This window comes from Oreochromis aureus, linkage group 12 (genome assembly GCF_013358895.1).
Source record: "Oreochromis aureus strain Israel breed Guangdong linkage group 12, ZZ_aureus, whole genome shotgun sequence".
In the NCBI taxonomy this organism is placed as follows: Eukaryota; Metazoa; Chordata; class Actinopteri; order Cichliformes; family Cichlidae; genus Oreochromis; species Oreochromis aureus.
Genome location: NC_052953.1, coordinates 5,436,334 through 5,446,450, shown reverse-complemented (window position 1 = coordinate 5,446,450; position 10,117 = coordinate 5,436,334). Strand labels below are relative to the sequence as shown.

The 10,117-nt window shown below is 37.8% G+C and overlaps 1 protein-coding gene across 1 annotated transcript; it reads left to right on the top strand.

Annotated features, from left to right (window-relative positions):
• The first annotated feature begins 6,987 nt into the window (after positions 1-6,987).
• On the top strand, positions 6,988-9,000 carry LOC116316317 (C-X-C motif chemokine 10-like). The gene is made up of 4 exons (XM_031734870.2): positions 6,988-7,102; positions 7,572-7,689; positions 8,188-8,268; positions 8,580-9,000. Exons 1-4 carry the CDS (start codon positions 7,036-7,038, stop codon positions 8,626-8,628), a joined length of 315 nt encoding a protein of 104 aa, XP_031590730.1. The 5' UTR covers positions 6,988-7,035; the 3' UTR covers positions 8,629-9,000.
• Positions 9,001-10,117: the final 1,117 nt, after the last annotated feature.

The following is a 10,117-nucleotide window of genomic DNA, read 5'->3' as shown; positions in this document are numbered from 1 at the left end:
TCTCATGTGTTTCTTAAAGTTCAGCATAAAAAGTAAAAGCTGTTTCACTTTGTTTCTAATAGCAGGTAAATTTGTGTGCTGGGCTATTTTGGCACTTACAGCTGAGTTACGGCACATGCAAATGTTGTGTGCACACATGCTTGAGAAGGGTTAGGGAAAGTTGGCCAGATGTGCCACAAATTTAACAACTCATTTGACATCTATGAACCACAGGATTGCCCATATATGGTAAACCTGTGGCCAAGTAGTGAGCCAGACTCACCAGCACTCTTAGTTCAGGCCCAAATGAAGTCCAACGATCTGGGTCACCTTTGGGCCAAACAGCCTGAGGTATTATGGACAAGATTTATTTGAAACACAAATGTAAAGCGGGACTTTTAGGAACTTGTTAAGCTTCATCTGGATGCAAATACAGGAGGACCTTGATTGGTTCCTTGAAGTTCACCACACGTTCCAAAACGTTTACCTCCATAAAGGTTTTCCATAATTCTACGACTTTATTTAATGCAGCAAAATGACATAAAATGTACCGTTTATCTGTGTATTAAAGGGCAGTGAACTGGGTTCAAAACTTGCTGAACAAAGCAGTCACTCTATTTTTCTAATCAGCATTTTCTGTGTGTGTGGGCGGGTTGCTGACCTTTTATCTGATGTTGAAAGTCGGGAAACTGAAGTGCATTTTCTTTGCTTGACAAGGGTGGCATCTCAAAAGTGCCAATAATAGAGTACAGAGTTGATTTATGTGGTGAGGCCTGCACTGCTGGTCATGAGGAGGAAGTGTCTGCAGTCAAGTGTGCTTTCCTGAACTTAGCTTTTTTAAAATCTGCTGGATACTTTTGATCTACTTTTGCAGCACACGGCCCTTGAAGAGAAAGAAAGAAAAGAATTGAAACAAACTGCGTATTTTTGGATCATCTAACTTGAAGTAAAGTCCAAGAAAAAAAGGTCCAGAAGTCTGAGACATGGAGGTGAAAGGTTTCTATTCGGCCTTCAGTTTTTCACTGTCTGCATGTGATACTTTAAGCTTAAAATGCACTCAAGCTGGCATGGAAGTTGGTGCAAAACCCGATTAGATCAGATCATGCTGAGTAATGTTTGAGATGCATTACTTTTTAAAACTTTCTTCATTGTATCTATATTTTAGGTTTTAGTACAGCACTGAGCCCCTTTTCATTTCTTCCAAGAATTGGGACATCATCCAAAGAAGAGCTTTGAATGTCTTTCAAAAAAACTGGAGAATTATTCCTGAAGATTTAGAGGGTGTTTTGAAAAATGAAGGTGGTCATACCAAATACTGCCTTTCAAGCTTGTTTGAAACGCATATATAAATCGTTTTTAACTAGCCATTTCCCTAAGAAAATAAGCAGTTAACCAGACAAAAGTTGATTTACAGAGGCAGCCTGCTTCTAGCAGAGGATGAACTGAGGGGCTGGACCAAAGCCCAGCCAAAGTAAATAAAGATTATTTTGAAATGTGAATTGTGCAGAGCTACTCTAGTCGATTCCAATGATAAAAATATGCAAAAGAGTAGATTATGTCCACCTTGAAGAATAAGAGGAGATGAATGTCACGCTCTCCCTCGCTTTGAAAACTGAAAATAAAGAAAATAAAGTTAATTCCCAAGATTTTATTTTATGTGCAAACTTGTTAAGTTTCCATGTTAAATGACCAAAATTTTTCAAATACAAAAGCCACAAATCTTTTCACTCTGTTTAACCTGAAGAGAGGAAAGACTTGTTTGATCAATGAACGTGACCTGCGTTTCCTTTCTTCCCCCTTAAAATGCTGAGTTGATCTTCTGAAGGTGATTTCTATTTTGGTTTGCCTGCTGTAGAGATCCATGCACTCCTCCACTTATAAACATGGAGGAATGGTTTATTTGAAGACTTTCAGTCAGGTTTCAGAGCACAGAAAGGTGAATTATGGAGTTCCACAGCCTTTCATGCTAAGGCCATTTCTGTTTACATTATAGGTGGTTCTCTAGGCAGTATCATTAGAAGACACAGGATACATAGTCACTGCTATGCAGCTGATACCCAACTTTATCTATCCATGAAGCCAGCTAACCAATTAATTAAATTGCTGGAATGTCTTAAAGACATAAAGACCTGGATGACATCCTTTCCTCCTTCTAAATTCAGGCAAGTTATTGTATTTGGCCCTAAAAGTCTTTCTCACATCACCCACGACAGGTCACGGCAGATAACTGCCCCTGCCTGAGCCTGGTTCTTCTGCAGGTTTCTTCCTTTAACCCTTTCACCCATAGTGGTCACTAAAGTGGACAGCTATTCAAAGGCTGTTTTCTTGTATTTGTGTCAGTGTTGATGGTGTACTTACACATAAACCACTACATCGGACACTGATGTATCACTTCATACCCTGTCACCCACTCCAAAGGTGATTTTGTCCACCTTAGTGGACATGTAAAAGACGCTTTGAAAAGTACATGTTTAAAAAAAATTGAGTTCAAAAATCTTTTTTTTTCATGCCTACAGATGAATAAAAATACTTAAGAAAAAAATCCTGATTGAGGTTGTCATAATTCATGCATGAAAGGGTTAAAAAGGGAATTTTTACTTCCCAATGTTGCTAAGTGCTTGCACATAGGGGTTGTTTGATTGTTGGGGTATTTTCTCTATTAAAGTAGGGTCTTTGTCGTACATTATAAAGCACCTTGAAGAGACTGTTGTTGTTATATGGTGCTATATAAATAAAATCGAATTGAAGAAGCATTGAAAAAAATCATTGCTCTTTGCAGACACTTAATGTTTTCTAATGCTATATTTGCAGCGATCACAATGTAGTTTAGCTAATAATAATTTTTTTTTAAATTTTGAGGCCTAACAGTGTTTATAACATGGCAAACCGCAGCCTGATATCTGAATGCTGCTTCAATTAAAGGGTACAACTTAAGGAAACCGGATTTTTGTGTGTAGGAGGGAAAATGATGAAACTGTAACTGGTTTTATGCTGAATAGGTGAAATAAATGCAGCAGTTTTCTTTTTTATTTCATAATATTTGCAGGGTGCGACAATGTATGTGATCAAAACAAAACCTGAAACAATCACTTCTCCCACTCTGTTGATCTCCACTGTACATTTGATTATTTAAAGGAAATCCTATACATCATCAACAGACCTTTCTGTGTTGCTCATTCTTTCTGTGTCAAATTAAGGATTTTTCTACTTTAAGGAAACGTTACATTTCACATATGTGTTGGCATCCGCAGTTTCCTGTTTATCACAGAGATGGTGTGAAGTATCGTTTCTATGCAAAAGCACATTCGTGAATGACTCAGGATATAATTATTAGAGAAGCACTTCCTTCACCTTGGCAGTTTTGGTTTCAGTAAGTAGTCAGTACAAACCAGAAGGTTTGAAACCCAAAATTAGAGCCTTTAAAAAGATGTCGTGTTCATTTGTCTTCATGTCTTAATATTGATTGTGTAAATTAAGCCAATCCTTAATGACTCAGTCTATTCCTCAATCAAAAGAGGAAGTGCCATAATTTTCTCAAAGTAGTAACATAAAGGTCAATCTTTTTTACTCAGAAAAATGAAAAGGAATCAACATTGCTACTCCCTTATTCTGTATAAGAAAAGAAATGGGAAACTGAATATGCTGAATAAGATTTAATGCTTGAAATCGGTTAGGAAAATTACGATTGCTTAAGGTGACTGTTTTGTCACCTCATGAGAAAAGGGTTCTCCGAGGAGTTGACTTGATGACTACTGTACAGCTCACCCATCATGCAGCTAAGCTTCAGAGGTTGTTTTTTTACATTATCACAGAGTAAAAATGATAGCATGAGTTTTAGTTACCCTAATACCAACTTAAACCTGAATCAAAATGGACCATAAGCGCAAAAGTGACAAAGAAAAGACAATGCTGTAGAAAGAAGAAGTGCTGGAGTAAAAAAAGACAAAACAACTGTGACCTTATTGACCTGTGAGTAGCAGCGTCACAAATGAGTCTAGCTATTTAATTTTTTAGAAAACCCTCAATGTCAGAATCAGAAATACTTTATTAATCTCGAAGGAAATGTCCATGCCTCAGCTGCAGATCCTCACCAGTTTGTTCTGTGCTACAGTTTGTAAAACTATATTTTTACTGTATTGCTTTATGCTGCAAGGTAAAAACCTACAATATTACAGAGAGAACTGTAACAATCAGACAATCCCCTGTGAGAAAGCACTTGGAGAGAGTGGGGAGGAAAAACTCTCTCTTGAAAGGACGAAACCTCCAACAGAACCAGGCGCAGGGAGGGGCAGCCATCTGCTGCAACTGGTGGAAAACAACACAGGAGAGTGTAACCAAGAGTTTCTGGAGGTTGCTGGCAGTTAACATTGCTTTGGTAACTAGCAGGTTGATGTGGGTTCACAGTAGTTTGCATGGAAAACGATAAGTTGTCTGCAAACACTCACAAAATAGTCGCCGAATGGGAGTGACACTGAAAAGTGCAATGCAAACTGGAAATAGACCAATTCTCTGCAAAAATAAAAGATGCACGGTTTGAAGCACGTGTGTTGGAGCTGTAATGCGCAATTTTTACTTTGAAGGTGACCAGTTTGTAGTTTGCATTGCACTTTGTCAACTTTCCCTAATTTTAAGATTCACCATGCTGCAATTGTTTGTGTCTATGGAGACTCTAGAGACTAACTCCGGGAATCAGACTTTCATGAAAGCTGGACAGGAAATCAGACACAAGAATAGTATAGAGAAGACAGAAGATTTTAAAAATAACAGTTTCAGTGCATGCTAAACAATAGACAGGCTGGATGGACATGCTGACATCACCCACTGGTTTTGAACATTTTGTCATTACAGCCACACATCAAATAAAGTCACCCCACAGAGATTTTATGAAGGGGGGAAGTAGAAAACCATATTTAAATTTGGGTTTACAGTTGTGGAAAAGTTACAAGGTTGGGAATTTTTAGGCTTAATTACACCAGATCAAAACTGTAAAATCAGAGCACAAACACTGTCTTTTATACAATGATTGAGTGGCGCTGGTGTTATTTAGTCCCTTCCTGTTATTCTCCACTGCAACTCCCCGAAATGCAACACAAGTGTTGAATGTTGCATTTATTACAGTCATTGTAGGCAGGTGAATGTGGCATGCTGGGTAAACTTTAAAAGTGCAACCTTTTTAGTGTTCTCTTCTATCCAACAAGAAGATTGATTGATCAGGGGGGTCCCCAACATTTACTGCACATAGTTCATTTTTATTTGTTGCTGGAATGTACATCTCATTTTCATATACGAGAAGCACAGTCTAATTTTAGGGTCAGAGACAAGATCCCCCATTTAATAACTTAGCAGAAGAGGAAGTGGTTAGCAGCCCCTCAGAGGCAAATACAGAAGTGCTGCTGTGCCAAGTCTAGTTGTTCTTAAGTACCACTGTTGTATTTTCTGTTCCTGATTCCAGGCAGGTTAAACCCAGTGTGAAGTACCAATACTAAATCTGTTCTGGCCTGAATTTCCACGAATCTTGACCACAACAGTTGCAGTTTACAGAACTGTCCAGTCATCAGTTTTATATCCATGCCTTCCTGAAGAAAAGCCATGATGCACCACCTTAGTATATGTTTTTTGGCCTGCTGGCCCTCCACCCAGTGCTCCCCGATTTATTTCGGTACTCCTTTGTGTCTTGTGCGTGTGTGTACTTTTCCCTCCCCTGTGATTGTGTCCATTGTGTGCACCTATGTCTCATTTATCTGTATGTATAGAGTATAAATAGTGCCATCTTCCCCTTGTCTTTGTGAGATTATGTGTTACCCTTTCTTGTGAGTCTTCCTGTCTGGATTCTGTTTGTTGTTTCTTTTGGATTGTTGTGCACTTGTTTTGGGCTTTCCACCAATAAAGATATGTTTTTATAATGGAGGTCTGTATCTGGGTCCTTATCCTACAATTCCCTGACATCATGGAAGACTGGAAAATGTTGCTTGAAAGCACAGACCCATCCTGCCTGTATCAGCAGTCAAAGTTAGTAGTAGTGGTTTAATGGTGTAGGGGATATTTATTTTTAGTTTCAATCCCACAGCTAACATGAGTGTTGTTTCTTTTTTTCTTTTTCTTTTTTTTTGTCTGTCCCATTTGGTTCTTTAGCCGTCAGAATTGTTGTCTGAAGACCAACAAGGATACCAAGTGGATTTATTTTGCCAAATGGATCATCATGGCATTGCCGTATTGGTCCATTTGATCAAACTTTGTTATTATTATTTATTTTATTTTCAGTTGTTACAGATGGGACAGACATGACTGGGGGATAGGAAAGGGAGAAAGAAAGAGAGGAAGGAAAAGAAAAACAGAAGGGAAAAGGGACAGTGAGAAAGGGCACTTACAACGACAAAGAGAATGGGTGTTGTTTCTGACCATGTCCATGTCTTTATGACCACATTGTACCCATCTTCCGATCGCTGCTTCTGTCTCACCATGTCACAAAGCTCAGATCATCTCAAACGGGTTTCTTGAACATCACAGTGAGTTCACTGTACTCAGCTGGCCTCCACAGTCACCTGATCTTAATCCAATAGAGCACCTTTGGGATATGGAAGAATGGCAGATCTTGTGCAGCTGATACACCTGCAGAAACTGTGTGATGCTATTGTGTCAATGTGGACCAAAATCTCAGGGATGTCCAATCCAGCACTATTAGGTGTGACTGATGAGGTGTCTGAGTGTACCTCCAGCCTTCGACATCTAGTAATCAAAGAAATCCAATATTAATTGTACACTACATTTACATTTAGATATAAACCTAAATACAATATAATAAAATGTTTATTATATAACAATATGAAATTATATTTATTATTTTATTTTATGACTCAGTTTTTTTATACTGTAAGTGGTGATGAAATGGGGTGTTTACCATATTTAGCTCAGTCAGCAAAAACTACAAAAAAACGCCGCAGAGTTTCCCTCCTTACTTCCTCTTTCTCAGCTTTATAAACCCACACTCGACTTCATTCACTCAGACTTTCTCTCTTGCATCCTCACTGGTCCTCAAAGATCAAAACAACCATCACAATGATGAACAAGCCACTGCTCCTCCTGGTCGCTCTGACTTTCTGCTGTTGCATCGCGTCTCTGCATGGTAAGAAAACATTACTGCTTTAATTACAAATAGTTGTACATTTTGGTATCTCACAGGAGGGTCATTGATTTTGAGGTCATTATTTTATTGTATTTTATCTTGTCTTGGTTCATCTGATGTCATAGTTTATTCTGTTTTTTTTTTAAAAATGCATTAAAGTACAGTACAATAAAAAAACAAGCTTTTTAAGTAGCTTGTAGGTATTACCCTTGACACTTGTTTTGAGTGTAATACCTGACCTTAAAGACCGATGTTTGACTGAGCAACAGATCCGTTTACTGGCTTCTCTGGGGCTTTCAGCTGCATCTTAATGGTTTGAAAAATTTTGAAATTGGACTGAAAGTTGCAGGAAAAACAAAATGTACAAACATATATAGATGTATAGTAATTTTGACAAACAAAGTTTTAACAAAGTCAGAATGGTTTAATCTACTATAGACTAAAATAATAACTAAATCCTTTTTTTCAGGTTTTGCCATCAACACCTGCCGCTGTAGACGGACGGCCGCGAATCCTATTCCTCCTAGAGCAGTCAAGAAGATAGAGGTGACTGCTGCCTCAGGACACTGCCCCCGGACTGAAATCATGTGAGTACTTGCCACTGATCTTGAGCACTGGGTTGCACAGATTCTCAGTGGGGCGCGGGCTAAATTTAAAAAGAGCATAAATTTGAAATACTCTTTGGTATTAGCTACAAAGCCAGAGCAGGAAAGCTATGAGTACATTTTAGCTAATAATTCACATGTACTGTGCTAATCTAATGTTTTCCTGAAGCTTGTAGTATTTATAATAGGAAGTGAAAGTTTATAATAGGAAGTTGAACCTTCTGTCAATTCCACTGGCAAAAAAGCATATCAGTATATATTTGTTAAATGTTGCACTATTTTTAAAGCTTTTACACTCAATAGAGCCCCTGGCAACACTATTATAACTCACACGGGTCTGATGTCTGGTGTCGTTTTGGTACACAGACCTGTAAACTGAAAGCAAAAGGGTTGTGCTTTGATTTCTTACTTTTAAGTCTGTGTCAGGTTTAATCAAGTGTGTGCAATGTGATCATTTATCCATTTTTAATTTCCTCACAGCATCACTGTGAGGAATGGTAACAGGATTTGTGTCGATCCAGAGGCCAAGTGGTTTCCAGGCCTTCTCAACACTCTGCAAAAGTAAGAAGCTTTATCACCTACAACACATATAATCACATTTACCTAACTTGCTGAGAACATCTTTTTAACTGAGCTGCTGTTTTCAATGAATTTCGATGCTACATTTATCTAGCTTAGCTACCTGGAAACAAACATGAGTATTTTTTTCACTCCAATGTATATCTTGTTGTGTCTAAAGGAAGTAAAACCATATTAGTTGTCCCTGACAACCACACATAGTAGTTTACTGTATCTGTCACTGCTTTCTGATTTTTATGATTGTTATTGGTTGTTCCAGCTATTCTGACTCCATCCTTTTGTTTTGATTACAGGAAAAATGACCTCTCAACTGCTGAGCCAACCACTGTTTCCGGCTTCTGATCACGTTTCGTGGCACATCGATGCCTTTAGTCATCAAGCTGTGAATTACCCATAGGAAGGCTGACACACCTTCCATTTTTTATTTCACTGTCTTTTTGTTTTGTATTGAACCTTTTTGCAGTTTCATTTATTTTTAGTGTTTAAGGGAAAAAAATTATAACATATACAAAATCCCATGATCTAAATGTGACCTTTTATACCTGATAGTATTAATGTGCTGGCTTACCATTTAAAGAATGTATTGAAGAAAATGAAATACTGCAGTATTGATCCACAGATTTGACCTTTTATATGTTTTGTATCTGTTAGTGTTACTATTTCTTACTTAAGAAACATGTATTTATACTGTTTGATTAAAAATGGATGATTTTAGCATGTTGGTTAGGATGGTTTTTGTCACTTAAGCACTAGGGTGCTATGACTTCAATTTATGTTGCAATTTGGATTTTTGTTTTTTTAATATAAAAAAAGACAACAATAAAAACTGACAAAAAGACTTAAAAAATGAAGTTTGATTGCCTGCAGGGGGTGTGGGGTGGTGGTGATGGAGGGTTCGGGACTGTGTAGGAGGTTTGAAATCCTGGTTTTGTTTTGTTGGAGTGTTTTAACTACATTAAAATTATAATTTCGGTAATAAAGTTTTCTAAAGTTTTCTTTAAACATAAAAACACAAAGCACTCTTAGACTGCAACATTATTCTCTGGGAAGTATATACTTTTAAGGCAATAGTATTGTATTTTGTATATAAACAGTTTGACCTTCAGATAAATCTATTGACCTTGAAGGAGAGGTCAGAGGACAAATGTGACATGATGATTTTCATCTTTATGTGGTCCTTTCTGTATGTTGAAAATCCATACCACAATCATGGTAGAATTGTAGTTCCTAAGTTATATGGCTTTAATTTTAATTTTACACCAATAAACAGTTGGGGACTTATGAAAAGTGTTTCTAAGGATAAGCTGCAATAACCCTCAAGATTTCGCTATAACGTAATCAGGCTTTACATGAATGTAAATTAACATTAACATTGCGAGAAAATGACTTCCCCCTTTTGAGAACACTTTCACAGAATTTTATGTTTGTGTTAGAGGAATCGGTATGAACATACACTGAAGACTTTTAAACAGCCAGATAGTCCCTAAGTTAGAGGAACTAAACAAAGACAGCAGCAAGACCCACATTATTTAAACTTAGCCTAATTACCAAACATGAGGCTAAGTTTGGCTTTGGTAAGAGCTGTTCACCACAGCTGAAAGTTTTCCAATCAGAGGAAGCTGACTGAGTGCTTCCTCCTGCCTGCGGTGGACGCTTGTTGGACTGGGAACCAGTGTGGTGAAGAACTGTATGCCACCTTCATTGATAACAGTTTTAAATGTGGTTCTTTAAAAACTCTCTTGAGAGCTAGAGTAGCACCTTTGTTGGTGACTGCTGGTGGCCTGAAGACGCACGCCCAGTTTTTATCCTCTTACCTGAAAACTACTAAAAC